The 24457-nt window shown below is 51.4% G+C and overlaps 1 protein-coding gene across 1 annotated transcript in view; it reads left to right on the forward strand.

Moving 5' to 3' along the window:
* Window positions 1-23706, forward strand: part of MMP16 (matrix metallopeptidase 16) — a 145024-nt gene extending 121318 nt beyond the window's left edge. Inside the window, 4 exon segments of the mRNA XM_006100708.3 lie at window positions 9495-9633; window positions 14700-14850; window positions 16945-17060; window positions 22306-23706. Of these exon segments, the coding sequence (XP_006100770.1) occupies window positions 9495-9633; window positions 14700-14850; window positions 16945-17060; window positions 22306-22640 (741 nt within the window). The 3' untranslated portion in view covers window positions 22641-23706.
* Window positions 23707-24457: the final 751 nt, after the last annotated feature.

A 24457-nucleotide genomic window follows, 5' to 3' on the forward strand; every position in this document is an offset into this window, starting at 1 on the left:
ACTTTCTCCTTGGTCACGTAGGAGGATGAAGCTCCGTCTCCCTGCAGCTTCGTCGCCTCTGGGATGGGCACACCTGCACAGGGAGATGAAACTCCACACGGAAAGCCACTGTGTCCTTGGGAGAGGGGGGTGAAGGCGGTGCTGGGCGTGTCCGGGTGCTGCCTGGAGACCCGTGGCCCAGGGAAGCTGCTCCGCCTCCTTGGGGCGGATGAGGATGGGCAGTGAGCCCCTTTGTGGCTTGAAGAGGCAGCAGGAGCACTCGGCGGCGTTTCAGTGCCCAGGCTCGGGTGTACATGAAAGGATGCAGCCTAACTAGAGTCATCCTGAAGCCAAGAAAAGGAAGAAAACTCTCCAACGCCTGGAGTTCTTTTAGTGCAAAAAAAGGACCCTCCCAGCTTCGGGCCAGCTCTTCAGACCAGGGCCTGGGGCCCCTCGGAGCCTCAACTGCCCCCCAAAGGGAGGTGAGGGTCTGCGCACAGCGTCCCAGGAAGCACACGTGTCTCTCTGGGGTTTTGTGAGGCTATTAAACACGCAGCCGCTCTCCAAGTTCCTTGGTAGCCCCGGCTGTTCATCTGTTGCAAGACACTCTGGCATGTATAAATATTTAAACCAGGGAGCTGCCCACCACTGTTATTTACAAACTAGAGGCCCGGTGCATGAAAATTCATGCACTGGAGGGGGGTCCTTCAGCCTGGCCTGCCCCCTCTCATAGTCCGGGAGCCCTCAGAGGTGGGAGGCAACCCAGAAATCAGGGGAAGGCGACGCCCCATCACACCTCTGCTGCAGCCACTGCCAGCAGCGCAAGCCTCGGTCGGCCCTGGTTACCTGAGCCTCGGGCGGCCTCAGGCGCCTGCTGGGCAGCCAACATGGGAGGATTGCCTGTGCCTCGGGCCGGCCCTGGGTGGCTGGGGGGCTGAAGGCAGGTCCAGCCGCACCGTGGACCTGCCACTCCCCCACAAGCAGGGCTAAGGGGACTGGGCACTGCCATCTTTTGTGACAGTGTGATGGTCGATTTGCATATTCCCTCTTTATTAGATAGGATTGTGAGATAGTGTAACTGAAAAGTTCCATAGAAATCAACAAAAACAAATAAAAACTGTTAACAAGAATAAGGAAGATGTTTTGAGCCATAGTAAAATATATATAGCTTTTCTAATAAGAATTTAGACTATATAATTCAAAAATAATGTTCCTCACAGAAGAAGTGGCCCATACGTGTCACTGGACTAGCAGCGCCTGGTCGTTGGCTGCATTCATAGCAACTTACTCCACCAGCACAGCTTCTGCTCCAACTCCGTCCTCTCCGCGCTTCACTCCCACCATGGAGGTTCTTGACTGTTTTATTTTTTTTAATTCTTCTATATGTGCTTCTTATGCTGCTTTAAAGTTTCAGAGCACTTTATATATATTGTTTAGGTGATTATCTAAAAGAACTATAGACAATATCCATAGCAAATGAAGACTAAAAAAGTATTTCAGGTATAAACTGCAGCATTAGTCTGTCTCGCAATAGACAGTTTCCACAATAACAGCCCATGCACAGTCATTCACTCTGAAAAGAATGAAGTGACTCTAAGATGAACAATGGTGCTCATTGCTGCTTTCTTGCCAGTAGAACACATTTTGCAAGCAACCCAAACTATCCAGGAATATCCAGTAGCATGCTGATGGCGGAGCATACAGTCCATCCACTCAGTGGAGTGTAATGCAGTCATTTGGAAGTTTAAAGTTGGAGATTATATGAAAAACAGTGAGACACGATTATGATGGATATGCAAATAAAATATAGCAAAATATAAAAATGTATGTAGCATAAATTGCATTGTTTGAAATATGTGTCTTGATAAGGCATGAAAATTATAACAAAATGATGTTAGGCAAACTGAAGATTGATGGAATTATGAGTGGATTCTTAAACCGTGTACTCTTGTGATGATGAATAGACACTTAATAGCTTAAAATATAGTGGTATTAAAGCCCAGCTGGTGTGGCTCAGTGGTTGAGCGTTGACCCGTGAACCAGGAAGTCAGGGCTTGATTCCCCATCAGGGCACATGCCTGGGGTATGGGCTTGATCCCAAGTGTGGGGCGTGCAGGAAGCAGGTGATTGATGATTCTCTCTCATCATTGGTGTTTCCATCTCTCCCTCTCCCTTCCTCTCTGAAATCAATAAAAATATATATTTTTTAAAAAGATAACTGTCAGTTGGAATATAAGTGATGATGAAGCTGAATCATTTTCACAATTATAGGTGGGCAGACACTGCTAAAGTTTTCATTGGAATTTTCCCTGGACCGTGACTAGGCAACCTGCAGGGACAAGTGTGATAAGCAAGTCAGCCTGGCCAGCGGGGATGTCCGCAGGGGGCCTGCCGTCTCCATAGCAACGGCCTCTGGGGAGTCAGCTGATGTTTGTTTTTCTAGTTGTGTTGTTTTGTAGGCACCAAGGTGATAATTTATTCAGTTTACTATAGAAATGCTTTTAAAATTATGCAAAGTGTCAAGATACTTGGCAGTTAACCCAGAGCACTTTATTAATTTACTAGATTCAGGACAAAGTAGTGCGGGAAGTGGCAGGCGGCCGGGGAGGAGCCTGAGCCCCGGCTGGACTCAGCGCCCCTCCCGCTCATCCTGGCCCTGCTGCGCCTGCTGCTGCTGCTCAGGTGCTCAGGGGGAGTGTCCGCTGGAAAGGTTTGTGCCACCACAGCTGCACTCGCCAGCCATGAGCCCGGCATCTGGCACCCGTTTGTCAGCTGAGTGGCACTCTCGCTGTGGGAGCGCACTGACCACCAGGGGGAAGCTGCTGCATTGAGCATCTGCCTCCTGGTGGTCAGGCGCATCATAGCTACCAGCCGGCCATCCGGTCGTCCAGTCACTAAGGCTTTTATATATATAGATGCCGCTGCAGCTGTCATTTGGGGAAGTTTGTCAGCTCAGCGAGCACAGTAGGCAGTAGACTGAGGCACACACAGCGTTTGGGGCGGGAGTGAGGGCAGCAGCTACACTGTCAGAGTCCCCAAGGCCCCTCCTGCCCGTCAGCGCCCACAGCTCGCGTGGGTGGCCGTGGGGACCGCCGCAGAGTGTGGGGCTGCATTCCTTAGCACCCTTGCTCCCAAGGGCTGCCCACCCCCTCTTGTATGATTTTTTTTTTTTAATTGTGTAATTCAACCAAGTGTAGACTGGCTACCAAATAAGAGTGAGGCCCTGAGCATGACCTGATGGCAGGGCCGGGAGATGTGGCCTCGGGGCGGGGTACCAGTCACTGACCACCATCTGCATGGTGTCTGCAGCCACAGGCAGGGCACAGGCAGAGGGCGGGCACGCCGGGCCACACCGGGAGGGAGCTGTGGGGCCTCTCCCGGCACCTGTGAGAACCACGCAGAGTTGCCAAGCTTGGAGGTGAGGAGATGGTGCCGTGAAGCTGAATGAAGTCACTTTGGACCTCAAGGCAAGAAACTGAGCAACAGCTGGAGAGACACGGGGGGAGGGGGGGGAGCGCCACGTCACCAGGGTCCTGCGTGCCCGGTGGGGAGCCCGAGGCTTGTTCTGCAGGCAGACCCACCGGGAGTGACCAGGTGGGGGCAGGGTGCAGGGCACCGAGCTCAGGAGAGCGTGGAGCAGATGTTGGCTGCGGAGACATGTGAGCCAGCAGAGCCGGGAGGAGCGGGGCCGTGGTTTGAGGATCAGGACAGCGAGGCTCTAAGAACTGCTGCTCTGGAGCCAGAACTGGGCCCGAACCAGAGGGTCAGCGTTGGATTTTCTAAATGAGGTCTTACCTGTAAACCTCACAGGCGCTGGAGTTGTGGGGGAGCCAGAGGCCCAGGCAGGAGGCCTCCCGCCAGCGTTGGGTGAGAAATATCTGAACTTGGGACTTCGTTAAAGAAGTTCCAGCCTCTCTCTCCTCCATACGTATAGTTTTTACTGAAACTGTATTCAGAGAAAAAAAGAGGCATCGCATTCTTAATCTGTCCTGTTGAAGGACAGGAGCTTTACTGGGAATTACATGGTGGTTACTAAGCCACATCCCGCCTGGAACAGTGTGTGCTGGGCCACATCCCGCCTGGAACAGTGTGTGCTGGGCCACACCCCGCCTGGAACAGTGTGTGCTGGGCCACACCCCGCCTGGAACAGTGTGTGCTGGGCCACATCCCGCCTGGAACAGTGTGTGCTGGGCCACACCCCGCCTGGAACAGTGTGTGCTGGGCCACATCCCGCCTGGAACAGTGTGTGCTGGGCCACACCCCGCCTGGAACAGTGTGTGCTGGGCCACATCCCGCCTGGAACAGTGTGTGCTGGGCCACATCCCCCCTGGAACAGTGTGTGCTGGGCCACACCCCGCCTGGAACAGTGTGTGCTGGGCCACATCCCCCCTGGAACAGTGTGTGCTGGGCCACATTCCCATCTGGAACAGTGTGTGCTGGGCCACATCCCGCCTGGAACAGTGTGTGCTGGGCCACACCCCGCCTGGAACAGTGTGTGCTGGGCCACATCCCGCCTGGAACAGTGTGTGCTGGGCCACACCCCGCCTGGAACAGTGTGTGCTGGGCCACATCCAACCTGGAACAGTGTGTGCTGGGCCACATTCCCACCTGGAACAGTGTGTGCTGGGCCACACCCCGCCTGGAACAGTGTGTGTGTGTTTCCTGGCTACACTACAAGCTAGTGAACCACAGGTCTTCATGGTCAGAACATGAAGCAAAGACCGTTTAAATCCTGGAACTGAAGCTTACAGCAGCTGATGTCAGAGCTGGCCCCTCGGGTCCCCTCAGCCATCACCTCCCCAGCCAGAATTCTGAAGTCCCTTAGGACAGAGAAACCTTTATGCTGAATCCTGAAACTTTTCGTGTGACTGGTTAAGATATTTTTATTGTGCATATCAACCTCACCCCCTATGATCCAGTAAACAAAAGATCAAATAGAAGGTCAAAAAAAATTATAGGATTAGAATTCTGAATAAGTATCTAGAGATTGAATATCATGAACCATTCCATAAGTTAGACTTTGTAAAAATAATTCATGATGGGTATATCCCTTATTTCAGTCTTTCTAAGAAAAAACAATCAATATTAAAGCAGGTGCACCCACTTCCCACACTTCACCTGCACGGGTTTCCTCAGGGCGTTAGGACCTGAGCTCACAGGCGCTGGTCATTGCTCAGGAGATTGAACTGGTCCCCAGTGTCCCCAAGAGATGCCACCATCTCTCGAGTGGGTCCCAGCCCAGACGGCCGACCTCACCTCGTGCAGCCGGCTCTCGGGGCCTCTCCGGAAGGGCAGGTGTGTGTACAACGTGTCACTTTGGGAGACTAACATCAGAATAAAGTTGGAGACGAAAAATGACAAACACCAAATTGGGAGAGAAAAGCAAATGTTTATTGGGACAAGTGCCCTTATATTTCACAAAAGCTGATTTCCACCCCGATGCCTTCAATGGCCATTTCCCGCCCAACACCCTGATTGATTTATCCGTGTGATAAATATTCACGCGGGCCTGCCCCGCTCGGCCTCCGAGGGTCTGGGGCATCGCAGCACGTCCTGCGGGAGGGGCCGTCACAATGTCACAATCCAATGAATGTGCCTCATGTGCCGCCGAGGGCAGCGGGAGCGAGGCAGGCGCGGGGCTGCTCCAGTCTGGGGGGGAAGGAGGGTCCCTGGGAAGACAGGATGTCCCTGTGGTTTAACCAGCAGCGCAGAGACAGGAAAGGCACCCCAGCTAAGCACGCGGCTAGGCCTCTGGAAGGGGTGGTCTGGGCCTCGGCCTGTGCTCCCTCCCGGGGTTCAGTGGACCCCACCTGCAGGGCGGTAGCCACACCCCACGCCCCCGTCAGTGTGATGAGTGGGGCTGGAGGACTGGGTGAAAAGAGGGAGGTTAGAAGTACAGACCAAGAGTTACAGAACAGTCGGGACCGACACGCAGCATGGGGAATAGTCGGCATGTTGATGATGCAGTTATGTGACATCGATGGCTGTGTGCTGGGCTCGCCAGGGGTCACTTCGTAAGGTATATAAATGCCTGACCGCCATGCTGTACACCTGCAACTAAGTGAATGTCAACTGTAATTGAACATTTGTTTCAAAACTTAAAAATAGTTACAGTGTTTCTGCTAAAGATGGGCGCAGGAAGCATGAATACCCAAAGCCCATCTCAGTGAACGTTCTCCCGTGCCTTGGACCCCGGCTGCATTTAAGAATTATTTGATTAGCAACACAGGAGCCATGAAACCAATCAGTGTGGACAGGAGCGTCACAGCATCGCCCAGGACAGCGCAGGTGGCCACGGAGGTCCCCAGCACGCATGCACACACATGTACACACACGTACATACATGCACACACATGTACATACACGTACATACATGCACACACATGCACAGATGCATGTGCACACACACACACACACACACTGGGTTAGAGCCATCACTGTCGTGTGACAATGGCGTTGTTTGTTGAGGATGTTCTTTGAGTGTAAGGAAGGCACTTACCTGCTGAGCTCCCCACTTCAGTACATACATCCCAGCCACACGGGGTGCAGAGGACTCCCCAGAGCACAGCAGAGGAGGCAGTGAGGCCCTGGTAACCCCCTGTTGTGGCAACAGCCTCCTGACCCCGAGCCCCGCCCTCAGTATCCCCAGCTCCTTGCTGAGTAATTGCAGGCGCTTCTCTGCCAGCCCACCCTGTCTCTCAGGCAACCTCTCGTTCCCTGGCCCTCGCCTCCTTTGTTGCCCGCTCACGGTGTCTCCCTGGGCCCATCCCTCGTGGCCGCCTCTGCTCCCGCCTCGCCGCTCCGAGCTGCAGGGCAGAGGGCTCTGACTCGGTTTCTCTCCGTGTGGGTCACTGCTCACTGCCCCAGGCTTTCGGCTCCCAGTTTCCTCAGCCCTGTGGGCAGGTCTGGGGGAAAGAATATGACCAGAGAGGAAGCTGAAAGCAGTACTCCACGGCACCATTGAACCTCGGCCTCCCCTTGTGTCACATGAGACTCCTGTCCACCGGCCACAGCAGGACCCGGTCATGGCCCCTTCACCTGGGACACCACTGCATACCGTGGGGACAAACAGCAGGTGACCCAGCAGGCAGGGCTTCCTGGAAATGTCCCGATGCCTGTGCTGAGTGTTTAAGGAAATGGAGGAAGAGAGAATGAGGAGGCTCCCGGGAGGGGAGGATGAGCAGAGGGTGGTGACAGGGGTGGTGTCCCACAGAGGGCAGGGCTCGGGGTGGACGGCCTGTGCTGGAAGCCGGTCCATCCTTGCTGCTTGACACAGTCGCTGCAGGAAAGAAACATCTGCACAGCATATGTTTCAAGGGACCTGGCGTATATAGCATACTGTTCTTAATATATTTGCTCCCCTTAGTGCTATGTGTTTTAACCAAGGTCACCTCTCCGAGAAAGGTTGTTTCCCCAGGTAGGGATTTTTCCCTGAAGTTAGGGAGGGGATAAAACCCCTTAACTAAGTGCCAGGCGGGTAGTTAATCACTTTAACTAGGAACAATCATGCTTAAGCTACATAATCTTTACTCCCTGGAATGGAGATAAGAAACGCCCTAACCTTTGCAATAGAAATTGACAGGATTAAAATCAACTGGTATAAATACAGATGTAACAAGACAATAAACATCAGATCCAGACGAGAACTTCGCAGGAGATCCTGACCAGAACTTGGCTAGAGATCCTGGCTAGAGATCCTGGCTAGGCTGCTGATCAACTGAACTCTGTCTCCGTGTCATTCCTTCTTCGCCGACTCCGTCCACACCTTTGGGGACCCCTGGACCTGCTGGGGTTGGACCCCAGCAGGCCTGGAGGGTTCCTGTGGGTCCAGCCCTGCACCCGGCCATGGACCGCTGGCTCCCGGTCCCTCGCCGGCTGTTCCTCTCTGTCTGGGGCTCGGCGCTGGCCAGGGCTGCCAGGGGTATGTCCCAATGGCACAGGGGGCTCCAGCCTGGGAGGCAGGGAGTATGAGCAAATATTCAGAGAACAACAGGTCAATGAAGAAAATAAAACATGATAAATGTATAGAAAATGATCGAGGTGACTACTTGGATTCGATGTTTAAAAATTTAAGTTGGATACACTGCCCTGGGTACATCGAGTCAAAAGAGCCTACACTTTATCCAGCAGGGACTTAGTTTTTATTGTAAATGTCACATTTTTCTTTGGGTCAAAACCAAAGGCCTGTATTGCTCAGTGGATAGGGCGTTGGCCTGCAGACTAAAGGGTCCCAGATTCTATTCCGGTCAAGGGCACATGCCCAGGTTGCAGGCTCGGTCCCCAGTGGGGGGCATGCAGGAGGCAGCCAATCAATGATTCCCTCTCATCACTGATGTTTCTCTCTCTTCCTCTCCCTTCCTCTCTGGAATCAAAAAAAATATATTAAAAAAACACCAAGGGATGGGAATTCTTAATAGGTGAGCTAAGGACACCGCGGTCTCCGCTCAGGACCGTCACTGAACGGGGACCCCACTTTATTTTTTTAACATCCATCACCACACACAGTTACAGAATCTGTCTTTTTCTTTTTTGTTGAATTTACTGGGGTGTCATTGGTTAATAAGATTACATAGGTTTCAGGTGTACAATTCGATATGCATCCTCTGTATATTGCATTGTGTGTCTACCACCCCCTCTACCCTCTCCCCCTTCCCCAACCCCTTTCCATCTGGTAGGTAGTGACCACACTGTTGTCTGCATCTATGAGTTTTTGCTTCTCTTTTCTGCTTAATCCCTTCACCTTTTTCATCCAGCCGCCCAGCCTCCCTCCCCTCTGACAGCTGTTAGTCTGTTCTCTGTATCTATGAGTCTGTTTCTATTTTGTTTGCTAGTTTATTGTTCATTAGAGACATAAACGTTAGACTCAAAACCATAAAACTCTCAGACACTTCTCGTAACCATTTTTTTTCTGATATATCTCCTTGGGCGAGAGAAACAAAAGAAGAAATAGACCCATGGGAGCACATCACACTCACACGTGTTTGCACAGCCAGGAAACCATCACCAAAATGGCCCCTTCACAGGGCCCTGTGGGAGCAATAGGCGGGCAGTGACCACGACTGGGGTCCGCGCTCACGCTTTCTCAAGATCACTTGGTCATTCTCCGCGACCCTGTAGTTCATCGCCCCAGCAGGACACAGTGGATGGTGACAGAGGACTCCACGACACCTCAGGGCGCTGGGTGCAGGTGGGGGCAGGCGCCATCCCCGCCCTGTGGTGCTCACCACCCCTCCTGCCTCCGGCTCAGAAGCTGGCTCCCTCCACCTGGCAGGGCCTGGGCTGCACCCCTCCCCCCTCCCCTCTCCCCCCTCCCCCCGGGGAGGCCCTGGGTGTAACCTCAGTGCCGGGATGAGTGCTTCTCCGTTACCTTTGGAACCCCCTGTGGGTCAGCTCTGGGAGGGTGGCTGGAAGCCCCGGGAGAGTGGGGGCAGGTGTCTTGCTGCTCCGGGGTGCGAGGCAGCGTGGCCTCGGCGCGGGCCTGGGCGATGCTGACGCCTCCTGTGCTTGGCTTGCAGGACCAGTGGTTCTGGCGGGTGAGGAACAACAGGGTCATGGACGGGTACCCCATGCAGATCACTTACTTCTGGCGCGGCCTGCCCCCGGGGATCGACGCGGTGTACGAAAACAACGAGGGCAACTTCGTCTTCTTCAAAGGTGAGGCGGGCCCCTGCCCTGTCCGCTGCACCCTCAGGAGGTGACCCGGCACTCCTGCTGGTGGAAGGGACCACTTGTGCTGCCTAGAAACACAAATTCAGTGAAGTTAAATTTGAATTCTTTCATTTATGTTTTTCCATGTGGTATCCCATATACAAGTCAAATTTGTAGACTTTTTAGATTTTGCTTAAAAGCACCAAAAAAAGTAAAATGGATGAATGGATGAATGAATGAATGAATGAATGATTTAAAAGTCATTTTTCCTGCCCTGGTCAGTAGTTCAGTGGTTAGAGCAGGGGGTCCTCAAACTTTTTAAACAGGGGGCCAGTTCACTGTCCCTCAGACAGTTGGAGGACCGGACTATAGTTTTAAAAAAAAACTATGAACAAATTCCTATGCACACTGCACATATCTTATTTTGAAGTAAAAAAACAAAATGGGAACAAATACAATATTTGTATTTGCATGTGGCCCGCGGGCCGTAGTTTGAGGACCCCTAGGTTAGAGGGTCAGCTAGCACACAAAAGGGTCTCAGGTTCGATTCTGGTCAAGGGCATGTGCTTGGGTTGCAGGTTCAATCCCAGGTGTGGGAGGCAACCAACTGATGTGTCTCGAATCCATGCTTCTCTCTCTCCCTCCCTTCCACTCTCTCTAAAATAAATGGAAAATTGCCCAGCCCATGTGGCTCAGTGGTTGAGCATTGACCCATGCACCAAGAAGTCCCCAATTTGATTCCCAGTCAGGGCATGTGCCCGAATTTTGGGGCTCAATCCCCAGGGTTGGGGTGTGTGTGCAGGAGGCAGCCAATAGAAGCCTCTCTCATTGATTTTCTATCTCTCCCTCTCTCTCTAAAATCAATAAAAACATTTAAAAGGAAAAAAAAATCCTACTTTAAAATCAATGGAAGAAATATCTTCCAGTGAGGATTAACAACAACAACAAAAAAACAACCAACAATCTAACAAAAAGCCATTTTTCCATGAAGTAAGGGGTTTGGGTTTCTTTTTAAAAGATTTTTGAAGTTGCTTGCTGTTTTATGCAATGAAATCTAGTTCACTTCTCAGACTTTGCTTGATTTAATCAGTTTATATTAAATAGTTTACAATAAACTAGAAATTGCTCATGAAGGATTCACTCCATCCTGTGGGATGCATTGTTTGCTGTTTGCCTGAGTGGCAGGTGTTGCTGGTGGAGCTGCTCAGGGCCTGGCACGCAGGGTGAGCGCAGAGGACTGGCCCGTCGTCCTCAGCACTTGCTCTGCTCAGAACAATAACCTCAGGTCTGTGGGGCCGGGCAGAGCCGGGCTGAGCCGCCGCAGGCTGTGTGCAGCGTGGCTGAGCCAACCCCAGGAGCCAGGTCCAGACCCAAAGGACAGAAATGAGCTTAAACAGGCAAAGACAAGGGGCTCCTGACAACAACAGCAGCAAATAGCAGTCACCTCAGGGTCAGCGCTTGTAGCGAGGCTGAGGGAAACGAGACGTGGCCTTTGGGGCACTGGTACTAAGTGAGGCTGAACTTCCAGGCGAAGGCAAGAGTCCTTACAATTCATTCCGTCTTCGCCGACTCTCCCTTAAGGAATGGGGGTGGTCTGGCCTCGAGGACACACGGTCCGGCCTCGGCTGTGAGGACACGGAGGCTGCAGTCAGATGCGGTTTCACACGCTGACTGGCCCTGTGAAGTGGCCGAGTTACTTACTTCCTGTGCCTCGGTTCCTCCCCTGGGAACGTGGTTGGCATTCCTCGCGGGGGATCAGGTGGAGCATCAGCTGGGACATGTGCCTGCATGGCCCCTGTTTGGCTCAGCGAGTGCCCAGTAACTCTGCCCTCCTGGCGTCCAGGATGCTGTGTCCGTGATGGGGAGGCCCCCCAACTCTTCTTTTCTCCTGAGCAGCAGGAGCAGGAGGAGGGGCACTCAGCCTGCTTCCTTGCTGGTGGCTGGCAGTGTCCCTGACCCTGTGCCGGCTCTCACGGCCTGTCCCTTGATAAACATTTTTAAAACTCCATTTGACATTTTCCCATGCAGGAATAAGCATGTAATTTAAAAATTCTTCGTGGGATTCTTTGTTTAGTGTCTGGCCCCTCTGCCAGTCCTTCAACTGCACAGGATTGAGCACCCTGAGTATTTTCATCATTGTATCCACCGCTCCCTCAGTGAGGGGCTATACGAGGCTCTTAGTGGACAGATACCAGATGGATGAGTGGATGGATGGATGGATGGATGGATGGATGGATGATGGATGGTGGAATAGATGAGTGGGTGGGTGGATGGATGGTGATGAGTGGGTGGGTGGATAGATGGTAGGTGGATGGATGGGTGGGTGGGTAGATGGATCTCACTAAAGAATTACTGGAGTATATAATCTGTAATGTCCTCTGCAGCCCCAAACGATAAGCAAGGCTGTTTGTATTATTTGTAACTTCTCTGTCTTTAATCAGACCTGGCATCTTCCTCTACTTTCTGACCAGAGCAGTGTCACCAGGAGCAGCTTGTTCCACTTGCTCTTGGCGATGGCAGTGCCTATGAATTCAGTAAATGCCTCTGCCTGCCAAGGAGGCGATATTTTCCTAGAGAACCAGACTGTTGAGTGGCAAGGTGGTACACATCCACCTCCTGTGTTTAAAAAAGGAAAATAGTTGACTATGAATCTCATATACTCAGCATCTAAATAACAGAAATGAAGTCACTTCCAATTTGTGATGTGAAAATCTTTCCTCATCAAGATACGGAAGGAACTGTCTCCCTGTGTGTCCTTAGTAAAGACTGGAGAGTTAAATTTATACTCGTAATCATCTTTGAGTTATTTCTTGAGTTCTGTGCCACAAATATGCAGGCAAGGTGTTGATTTTCCTAATTTTGTGCACAATTAACTGCTGGGATCTCATCTTGCCACCTGAAAAACGCTTGCTGGTGATTTCCTGTCTTGCTTTGTTTTTAAAAGAGAATATAAGTGTATTTTTTTAAAAGTCCCCCAGGTTTGCTTCTAGCAGGAAAAAAAGGGAATTGATGTCTTCTGTAGTGGAAGTCTGATTGTTTCTCCCTGTCCAGATGGAAAACACCCACAGTCCAAGGAAGTATTTCCAAAACACATTTTTTAAAAAGGCTTATACAATAATAAGAATTTCCTGGCGGAACTGTCACCTTCTTTCTCACACACGGGCCTCTCCTGCGATGCCTGGACAGCAGGCCGATGGAGCTTCTGTGTGCATTTCTCATGCTCACGCCCCAGGGGACCTCGTGCTCCGGGTGGGGATGCAGACGGTGCAGCCGTGATGGGAAACATGCGGAGGTTTCTCAGAAAATTAAAACGGAACTGCCTTACACCCCGCTGTTCACTGCTGGGTATTTATCTGAAGACTGTGAAACACTAATGTGAAAAGACCTACGCACCCCCAGTGTTCACTGCAGTGTTATTTACAACTAGAGGCCCGATGCACGAAATTCATGCAAGGGCTCTGCCGCAGCCCCCGCCCGCTGTGGCTTTGTCCAGAAGGAAGGACATCCGGAAGGACATCAGGTCTAATTAGCATATTACACTTTTATTATTATAGATAGCCAAGGTATACATACAGGCAAACTAAGTATCCATTGATTGGTAAATGGATAAATAAACAGTACTCAACCCTAAAAACAAATGAAATCTTACCATTTGCATCAACACTGATGTCCTAGAGGGCGTTATGCTACGTGAAATAAGTCAGAGAGAGGAAATCAAACACTGTGTTATTCCACGTATGTGTGCAGTCTACAATACAAAACAAACGAAAGTAATAGATGCAGAGTGCAGGCTGCTGGCTGCCCGGGTGGAGGAGGCTTGTGAGGCCACTGGGTGAAGAGGGTCAAGGAGTCCAAACTTCCATGACAAGCCAGTGCGTCCCGGGCGGGGCAGCACGTGACTGCAGCCACTGACACTGCTGCACACGTGGAAGGTGCGCCGACAGCAGATGTTAAGAGTGTTCAGCACAAGAAAAAGAAAGTTGTAATGTAACTAGGCTTATTGTGGGGCCATTTCCCGGTTTATACAAGTGTGCAATCATTACATTGTACCCCTGACACTAATGTAAAGTTCCATGTCAATTATACCTCAATACAAAAACTCACTGAGGGTGGAGAACGGCTTCCCTGGGAGGCGCTGGCCATCAGGCAGCAGGTGTTAGCCGAGTGCAGGGAAGGCAACGGTGGGTCCCGGGAGCGGAGCCGCGGCGGGAGAGTGGGCAGCCTCCGGGGGCAGGGCCTGCAGACTGTTGTCTGTAGATCCTTCCAAAGCAGCAGCAAACGGACTGCAGTTTCCTTCTCTCTAGCACTTTGCCCGCTCGGTGATTCCAAACAAAGGTCAGTTATGTTCTCCTCCCCTCAGTAGCCCCTCACACGGAGGCATGGGGACAGCTAGACACGTGGATGAGGTTGTAAGACTGCGGGGTTACGGGTGCTGATCATGAAGGGAAGGGGTTGGTCTCAAGGAAGTGTTTTCTCAGAGAAGAGCTTTAATGGGCTCAGCGTCTGAGGGCGGCAGGATGCAGACAACGCAGCCTTGGACCGAGCAGGGCCTTGGGTCCCTAGACCAGTGGTCGGCAAACTCATTAGTCAACAGAGCCAAATATCAACAGTACAACGATTGAAATTTCTTTTGAGAGCCAAATTTTTTAAACTTAAACTATATAGGTAGGTACATTGTTATTAACTTAATTAGGGTACTCCTAAGGCTTAGGAAGAGCCACACTCAAGGGGCCAAAGAGCCGTGTGTGGCTCGCGAGCCGCAGTTTGCCGACCACGGCTCTAGACAGAGCATCCGTGATCCTTGGTTCAGGACGGTTGCATGGGGCCAGTTGTAGGTCTGTCTTTGTTTCTTAACTGAGTCCACCATGCTGACTGGGTTCTTAAATAGTTACTCACCATATCCACTTTCAAAAATAACATGGGTGTTCAGAAATAATGTGCGGGCTCCACATGTGAGCGCCGCGAAGCCACCTGTGGGTGCCGCGGGCACCGTTTGGAATGCACTGTCCGGGGGCGCGTTCCCATTCCTGACACTGAATCGCGTGTTGTGCACTTGCACTTACTTCCCACAGGTAACAAGTACTGGGTGTTCAAGGACACGACGCTGCAGCCGGGCTACCCGCACGACCTGGTCTCTCTCGGGAGCGGGATCCCCCCTCACGGCATCGACTCCGCCATCTGGTGGGAGGACGTTGGGAAAACCTATTTCTTCAAGGGGAACAGGTCAGTAGCAGTCGCCGGGGAAGGCCGTTCAGTGGTTAGAGAGGCTGGTCTCTCGCCTCCCGCAGGCATGTCCTGTGGGTGAAAGAGCTGGTTGTGAGGAGATCAGCTGTGGAAATCTGGAATCGAAATGTTTGTTTTAAAGTAACAAACAATATAAATCTTCCTCTACCAAATAGGAGGCTCATTTATGAGTTTAAACATGTGGCATGTATTTGTTTCTCTTCCCTGTAGCCTAACAGGCCGGAAGCTGTGGAGGCCAAGCTACCTGGCCTCCCCTCCCCTGGTGTTTTCTTATCATTTTACTTCCCTTGGTTCAAAAGTTCTTTTTAGCAAAAGCTTTCTCCCTTATGGTGTATATTTACAATACTTATCTGTTTTAACATTTTACATATTTTATATGTATTTTTGAGGGAAAATATTGAGAAATTGAGAATGTATTTGTCTTTACTTATTTCTACCTCCCATTGGCATCTTTCTGCGTAAAACCTGGGCGGAGGTACAGGCTCGAGATGCTGGACATGTAATCGTGTTGCACGCAGGGATCTCGTGACAGCTCCTAACCACAGAGAGGGAGGAGCTGAAAGGGAGGCTCTTTAAGCAGCTCCGCAAGTTCAGAGGGAGGCCTCTCACTCCTCTGTCCCACGCGCAGCGGGGCCTCGTCCACGGGTCCCTGCTTGCCCGGTTCGTTTTGAGCTACAGTTGGACCCTCAGACCCACACTGATCCTCATAGTGTTCAGCTCTAGGATGCAGTGTCCCAGCTCACCTCTCAGCATCTCCTCAGCACTGTGTCCCAGGCTCTATGCCATACTTCACACTAGGCTTAATCTTGGAGAAACTCAGTTGTTTTCAAAGAAAGAAGTCAAAATATAGGTTTGTTTCTGTGATTGTGGGATTACACTGGCATCAAACGGAAAAGCACACTCATTTTTTCTTGTGATGAGAACCTGGGACACACTTGTCTCCTGAGGAACACGCGGCCTGCGGCTGTCCTGGGGCCCCTCCTGGAGCCGCCTTCCCTCTGCCGTGTGCAGGGCCGTGTGCCCCTCGCCTGCGGGAGGCTGGTAGGGATCTACAGCAGAACCTCCCCCTGGAGCCCAGCCATGGACAAAAGACCCACCCCCCATCCTGGCCCAGGAAGTATCCAGAAAAGACCAGAAAATAATTTTTTCATGGTTTTAGCCAAAGCTGCTAGTTCCAAGTTCATGCACAAAGTGTGTGAATTTTCAAACCTGTTGGTCAAACACTAGCTTTAGCCGATGATCAGCGGCATTTAGAAATGGTTGTCAGGTGAATTTGGGGAACATTCGTTGCATGTAGAGGAAAGGGAGGACTTTACAACCAGACAGGACTGGCTGCAACCTGCCTGCTGGTCATCCTCCTCCCAGCACCCTCCTCTCAAACAGGAGCAGTGGATCCCCCTGAGGGGTGTGCTGTGATCACATCACGTCATGCCTAGAATGTTCTGTCTACCCTGAAATAGGCGAGTTTACTGCTGATCCTTAGAACATCCCAGACATCAGCTTACGAGGCTGAGAACATAGGGGTCTGTCCCAGCACTGGAGGGGCTGACCATGTTCCTGGATAACACCGTCTGCTGTAGCTTCTTACTCGCTCTTTGCACCTGCCGGCATCACACTGGCCCCTCCCGCCCCTCACACGTAAGGCGGGGCGAACAGCTGTCCCTCCCTTCACGCGTGTCTTCAGCACCTACTATACTGCCAGGCATGTAGCACACGCTCAGCTATTGCAGAAGGAATAAATGGAGCAAGATTTTGCTTGACATTATTTCCCAAAAAAGTGTTCTACTGCCTAAGGAAGATTTTAAAAATACATAGGTTGCTGCTACCCTTTTGGATTGTAAATGTATTTTTTATTAACTTTAGCAGACTGACTATGTGCATAATAACATACCCAGTGTTCACAGACACAGGGGAGGAAACAGAATCCGTGCTTTGGTCCCGCTGTCTTCCCAGAGGCTAAGTTAGCTCTGAGATCATTGCAGGTCCGGGCGGCAGGCAGCGAGGGGTGGTGTCCGCTGCTGCTGCGCACATCACCTTCTCCCGACGCGTGTGTTGTTTCTCCGTCATCTGTAGGTATTGGAGGTACAGTGAGGAAATGAAAACCATGGACCCCGGCTACCCCAAGCCCATCACCGTCTGGAAGGGCATCCCCGACTCTCCGCAGGGAGCCTTCGTGCACAAGGAGAACGGTAGGCATGGCCGCACGCCCCGCCGGGCGTGTGCGTTCTAGCCATCACTGTCGCGGTCACTGGGCAGTGCCCTGCAGGCTGCATCGCATCACCATGTGTACGACCATCCCTTCCTCGAGTTACGTTTCACGTTCTGCTCCAGATGTCTTTTTAACCTTAATTTATTTTAGTTTGTACAAGAAAAGGGAACATAACTTTTTAAAAGGGGGGTGTGGATACCTTTGAAGTAGCGTCACCGATTTTTCTATTAAAATCCATGTGCAGATAATCACACACCCTTGGGCAGGAGCTGGTCACGGAGACGATACGGTGTAAGTGGCTGAGGCCCAGGGCACGTTGAAGGTGTTATTTTCACGCGTGTCGTTAGCAGAGATCCTCAGCAGACAGGAGGATCCGCTCCGAACGCCAGGCCTGACTGATCACTAATGCGCAGCGGGCCAGCGTGGCCCCCGGGCCCGGCGCCCTCTCAGGGTTTGAGATTCAGCCAGATCCTGAGGGAAGTCAGCCAGGCGGTGGGCAGTCCACGCTCCCTGATGGTGCGTGGCCCGCTGAACACTTCTCCCTCACCAGGGATACTAAACAAGACTAAACTGCAGTAATAATAATTCAAAATAAAGTCTAAGCACAGTATCCCAAAACAAGGGAAGGGAAGAAAATAGCATTCCAAAATAACAAAGAAACACCCATCAAATGACTTATCACAGGAAACAGAAGAAAATGATTCCCTGTGCGTCCAAAATACCAGGAAAAATGTACATCACCTGCAAGAACAAAATCACTTGCCACCTAACGCTAAACTTCATAAGGAGAAAACTGTTTCCTTATATTCAGAAATGAATGTTTTCTTTTCACTCAACAAAGAATAACTTTGTAAAATACTGACAGACACAAAGCATGTTGGGGAAATCACTGCTTACAAATGAGCAAAAACTGCAGATGCAAGCTCGCACATCTGTGTCTCCTGGACCGTCCCTGGTCCGCCCCGTGGCATCTCTCAACAGCTCGCCTTTCATCTTTGGGGAAACCCTCCTTGAATGCCCTCTTTTGATGCCCAATCTTTGCACTCACAATCTGAGGTTACGACCGTCAATGTCCACGCCCATCACCTCTGCCAGGCGGTCCCCCAGAGCCCGTTCCAGATGTGAGCTGCTGAAATCAGTGTCCTCCCTGCCACTCAGAGCTGCGCTCCGGGAGTGGGGAGAGCGGTCTGAACCTGGTTCTGTAAGCGCAGTATCCCGAATCGGGGAGCTCCCAGTCTCATCGCCCCACAGCCACCTCCCCGTTTTCATTCTCTACTCAAGTCTCATGCTGTGGCTTCTTACCTTAAACTCAGACTCTTCTGTTGCTTCCATCATGTTTGTATGAAAGAGGCAGCTCAGATTATGCAGTCAACATGTTTGCATTGACACTACGACCCACAGTACCTCCCTGTGAGTAAGCCCATGCAGGTGGCATTTGTTAGCCGTAAAATCAGAGATGATTCCGTTCCGAACTTCTGTCTGTCCCCCTCCCTCCCACGCAGGCCTTTCTCCCTTGGAATTCCCTCCTAATGATAATTATGTTTAAAGTCCTTAAAATTCAGCTGTATATTTTTGAAGGCTGTTTTTTGCATTAAAGTGGACTATGCCATCCTGTAATACATCCTGGTATTAATTCTGCCACCTTGACCAATGAACTAGGACCGCTTGATGCCACTTGCTGGGTGCCTGCCTCCCAGACATCGATTGTGCTGTATGGATTCATATTCTCATCAGCTGTCCATCACAAATACCTCTTTCCCTCATTTGTGGCACGGATAGTGAGGAGAGCACCTCAGCTGGTTGAAGTGACTTGTCACGAGAATAAAAGCGGTGAGACTAACCCGGAACATCCAGCCTCAGGAAGGTGCTCGATCACGGTCTCCAGGGAAGAGGAAAAGTTAACCCTCTTTCCCGACATCACAGCCTCCCATGCGCCCGGGTGTGGGGCTCGGCCAGGCCAGGCCGTCAGGAACGTGCCTCCTGAGCCGTCGCCGTCTGTTTCACCTGTAGCCATCTTAATGTAACAGTTTTCTTATTTTCCTCTTCGCTCTCAGCCCCAGAAATAACTGCAAAAATCCAAGTGGCATTTGACTCACGCAGAGGGCGTGGGAAGACTCGGCACGCGCCGTTCCACAGGGTTTAAGCAACAGCCCGGGTTTTTCCTCCACTTTTTATTTTTGTAATTACAGTTGACTCAGTGGTATAGCTTATGAAGTGACCCCTGGGTAAGTCTGTACCCACCTGGCACCGTGCATAGCTACTGCAGCAGCGTTGATGATTGGCTAGGCCACTTCCTATCCCGTGAGACTTAGCTTATATAAACGTGTAGTAAAGACTCTGTATTCACCCCCTTCAAATCATTCCCTCGTTAACTGCTGTAAAGCCCCACTTCCTAGCTATTCCACATTCTCTCCTTAGACAATGCAGTTTTTTTTTTATTCCTTGCCTGATAACATGTTTTTATTGATTTTAGAGAGAATGGAAGGGAAAGAGAGAGAGAGAAACTTCAATGTGAGAGAAGCACCGATGGCTGCCTCTGTACAAGGCCTGGCCGGAGGTGGGACCCGCTGCCTGGCTGTGCTCCCTGACAGGGAGTGGAGCCCCAGCGCACTGCACCACACTGGCCAAGGCTCTCGAAAATGCAATGTCAAGGTTAATACAAGATGCTACTTTTAACAGTGCTGCATTTCATGTTGCCAATTGCAGCCCATTTCTGACATGTGAATTTCCTAAAACATGATAATTTAGGTTAAAATTCTTCTGAAGTAGCTACTCTTAGCAAGTAAGCAGATTACATCAAATCCACCCTAAAAAGGAAAAATGAATACATAAACATTTTCTCAACCAACTGACATTGCATAAATGGAAAAAATCCTGAATTATTGACTGAGATGAGTTTTGAGGTATAACAAATTTCTATTACGAAGACTTTGGCTGCTTCTCAAGTACATTTTTTCCCCGTCTAATTGCTACCGACTGGACTTCTTATCTCTAACACATGTATTCAGTAAACTACAATTCGACTTCTGTGTTTGGAGTGTGTTATGTGAAATTGGCCTGCAGATCAGATCAACATGAAAATGGAAACTTCTGAATTTCCATAGGATACCCAGTAGCTCCTAGTAATTAGGTTGAAGTGAAACCGGAAGCTGTTGGCTTCCAGTTTATCAGAAGCCCATGTGGAGGGTCCATGGAATTCTAGTTCAAGGCCGTCGTTCAACCACCATCGTCCTGTGTCCAGTACTCAGCAGGCCCGCCCCGTTGCTGCATCCACGCTTGCTGAGTGGTCGCACTGGGGTCATGAGCGTCATCAAAGAGCAGCTCCCGCAGACAGATTTGAATCGACACAGCCTGCTTTCACTTGGCAAGTGGTCCTGGTTGAGAAACTCCCCGTCACCACGAAAAGCAATGGCACGCGCTCTGGCATTGGCATCGGCATTGACAGAGCGGCTTCCCCAGTGGAGGGCCCGGGAGCAGCGGCCCGCCGGGCCTGCATTTTTGAGAGCTGTCAGAGTTGTTCGGTCCGTTTGTCTGTGTCAGGCTGCTGTCTGTCACAGCCGGTGCTGTGTAGCCGAGGAGTATTTGTTCAGAGGCAGGCGCTCTGCAAAGGGCCCCAGTCTTAGAAAAAGCTTTCGTGTTCAGGGCATATGAGGCTGAACTATCTCTGAGCCTCAATATCTTTGCCTGGAAAGTATAGGTAATTAGTTCTACTTGACCGAGTAGTTATAAGGGGTAAAAGTGCCATTTTCTAAGTTTTTTGTCTGTTTGTTTGTTTTTGTTTATAGGACTTCTTCTTCCATAGTAAGTGCTCAATAACAGAGGAAAAAGAAAAACCCATTAATGAGCATTCAGTCTAAAGTAGGCGTACTATTCAAAACACATAGCTCCCCAAGTATTGTTTTTAAGTAACTATGACAATAAAGCATTTCTTTTGGTCTCTTGAATTTTATCTCAAAGCAAGAATGAATGCAGCCCTGGCCGGTGTGGCTCGTTGGTTGGGCGTCATCCCAACATGGAGAAGTTGCTGGTTGGATTCCCCATCCGGGCTTATGCCCAGGTTTCAGGCTCATCCCTAGTAGGGGACGGAGCAGGAGGCAGCTGATGGATGTTACTCTCTCATATTGATGTCTCTCTGTTCTTCCTTCCTCTCTCTTTAAAACAAATCAATAAACTATTCTTAAAGATAAAAACACGAATTAAATTCAAAAAGGATGGTCACAAAGAAACTTGATTTGAAGGTGTTATGGACAGGAAGAAAAACTGGAGGTGTGCCAACGAAACCAACAAAAGCGTAGAGCCAGTCCTCCAGAAGACGCACATATCTGTAGTCGAATTGTCATCAGCTGGGAAAGGCGAGCTTTGCATCCTCATGGTCTGGAACATAGGTCACATGCACTGCCAGACCCCGGGGCCTCCTCAGACCCCTTCTCCCCATGAAATATATGTTAGCTATTACAGATAGAATTGTAGATCTAAAAGGATTAATAATGGCTTTGAAGTTCTGTAAAATACAGTTAAGTGACATGAATTTAACAGGCTAAGTGGATAAGAAAGTGAGGGCAAAAACAGGAGACTCAGTGAGGGACCTAGAGCCAAAAATGAAGTCCGTGCACAAAGCACTAGCAATGCCTGTTTGCTTATTAGAATCCCTGGCCAACAAAAGAAACCCCTCAGCCTGGAGATGGATGATTTGTTCATATTTCTGGTTCAGATGAGGAAAGGCAGCCTATTGTCTGGGAGGCTCAGATGGTGAGAAGCCCCTGAGGGGTTTCCTGGAGGAGCCACAACCTGCGGCAGACAGAGCTGCGTTCTAGCAGGCGTGGCAGCCTCTTCCGTGCAGACCGATATGGTCACACAGGTGTGTCCTATGCCTTCGGTCCTGTGAGCCAGCCCTGGATGGAGTCTCCCCCAGGGCAGACGTGTGGACGGGGTAGAGGTGCTTGGCCTGTCTCTCTACACCCTTGGCAGCGAGCCCTGCTCCCGGCTGGGCCTCCCGCACCGAGCGCACAGTCCTGGGCACATCGATTTGTTGTTCCGTTTATGCACTCAGTGGTTGATTCTTGTATGTGCCCTGATTGGGGATCAAACCCATAACCTTGGCTTATGGGGACGATGCTCTAACAATGGAGCCACCCGGCCAGGGCTTACGTAGTCTGTTTGATCGTCTACACTCATCCACTTTCACAAATAAGTGTTTCCTCTGTGTGCTGTTTCTTCCCACCCAGGCTTCACATATTTCTACAAAGGAAAGGAGTATTGGAAATTCAACAACCAGATACTCAAGGTGGAGCCCGGATACCCCAGATCCATCCTGAAGGACTTTATGGGCTGTGACGGACCCACAGACAGACACACAGAAGGACACAGCCCGCCCGACGACGTGGACATTGTCATCAAGCTGGACAACACGGCAGGCACGGTGCGGGCCGTGGCCATCGTCATCCCCTGCATCTTGGCGCTGTGCCTGCTGGCGCTGGCCTACACCGTGCTCCAGTTCAAGCGCAAAGGGACGCCGCGCCACATACTGTACTGCAAGCGCTCCATGCAGGAGTGGGTGTGACGGCCACCGCGTCCCTGCGCGGTCACTGCAGATTCCAGACACGGGCTGTGATGCTGGCTCCTCGCTCAGAGCGGGCGGTGCGGCCTGGCCGGGGCTGACCTTGCACCACCGGCTGCTGGTCCTGCGCGGGTGGAATTCGGTCTCGGGGACGGTCCCCTGACGCAGGTCCCTGCGCCCGCGTCTTTGTCTTTCTTTGTCCTTCCTTCTAGGCCTTTCCTCTGCACGCTCGGCACCGGCACATCTTCCGGATGGAAACCGGGGGAGATTCTTCCTACACGTGCGAACAGGATGCCCTTCTGAAGTCTGAGCCCGTTCCTGGGGGGAGAAAAGCAAACCGGAAAACCCACGCATTTTTGCTTTGCAACCAAGAAATTTGTAAGAGGTTGAACTGAACTTCCAGGAGAGCATGAGACCCAGACCAGCTTTGTCTCCAAAGAAGAGCGCTCCGACCCTGGGTGCCGGCGCCAGCCTGTCTGGGCAGCGGCCAAGAGGGCCGGACGGCCATTTCCAGCCGAGAGGCCAGAATCTCCGCAATATAGTAACAGCCTTAACGACACCCCTTCCCTCCCACCCCATCTCGCAGGCCCTCGCCCGTCCCCTTGTGCTCAGAGCTCCACTCAGACAGGGTTTGGATTGTGGGGAGTGTCCCAGACCCTCCCTGCCACCTCGCCTTCGTCCTTGTGGGACCCCCCAAGCTGTTTTAGGCCATTGCCCCGGGCCTCCCCTGGGCCTGTCAGGAAGATCATTCTAGCAAGTGAGAAGCAGTGTGTCCCTAAGGCGGTGGAAGGGGCAGCTGTGCATTAGGCCGGGTCCGCGTGGAGCGCGAGCCTTTGAGAACCGCCAGGTCAGCTCCCCTCACGGGCTGCTTTCTTGCTCATTGATGAATCTGAACAACGAGGCTCTGGTGGCAGCAGGTTCTGGAAGGTCAGCTGTTCAAAGCAGATGTTCCAAACCCCATGTAATTTTTAAGTGACTTACAGTACCACGGACATGCATTCATGGCAGACGCAGACCATGTGACTGGCCAAAAGGTTTCCTGGCAAATAAAAAGGTATTTTATTATGTATCTTGTAGAGTGAAGCTTTATTTGAACAGCTGATGCTAACAGCCCAAGTCTTTTCTCCCTTTGGTCAGAGATGGGGAGTTTCTGTTTTAAAATCCTCTGCCTGGGGTTTGCAGGGGACACGCAGGGCGTGGGGCACCGGGAGGGCGTTGCCGTGCCGACTTGGGGATGAGGATGTGCTGCCAGAGGTGGTCACCAACAAAGCCAGGACCCCCAAAGCCTCTCACTGTTGAGTGCCATGTGTCCTAGCCACTCCCGCAAGCTGCGGAGCAGGTGCTGTCAGCAGCTGTTGCTAGGAAGGTCGGCCCTGGCAGGCCTCTTGCTGATCCCCAGAGCCCACTTCTCAGGGGGCGTGGCGGCCCCGGGCGGGGCTGCATTAGAGAAGGTCAGAGGGACGCCCCAGGACTCGGACCCTGGGCTCGGGAAAGCCAGCCTCCAGGTGTGAGCTTTGTGACAATGGACAGCGTGCCTTGGACTTGATTGCTAACCTGTTGACTGTCGTTCACAACAACGTAAACATTGTCTGATGTAAACATTTCTCTTGAAGAGTCCTGGTCTATGTCTTTGCCCTTTGACCTTTGACCTGCAAACTGGCCTAAAAGGAAGGAAGTGAGGATGGTTCCCCAGGGAGGGTCAGTTCTCTCTCTCAGCCCAGGAGGCGGAGCTGCTGTGGTGCGGAGAGGCGGGCGGAGGAGGGTCCGGTGTGTGGATGGACATTGGCTCTTACCCTCGGGAAAGCCTTGCAGGTAGAAAT

The sequence above is a fragment of the Myotis lucifugus genome, unplaced genomic scaffold, assembly GCF_000147115.1.
Source record: "Myotis lucifugus unplaced genomic scaffold, Myoluc2.0 scaffold_327, whole genome shotgun sequence".
Lineage (NCBI taxonomy): Eukaryota > Metazoa > Chordata > Mammalia > Chiroptera > Vespertilionidae > Myotis > Myotis lucifugus.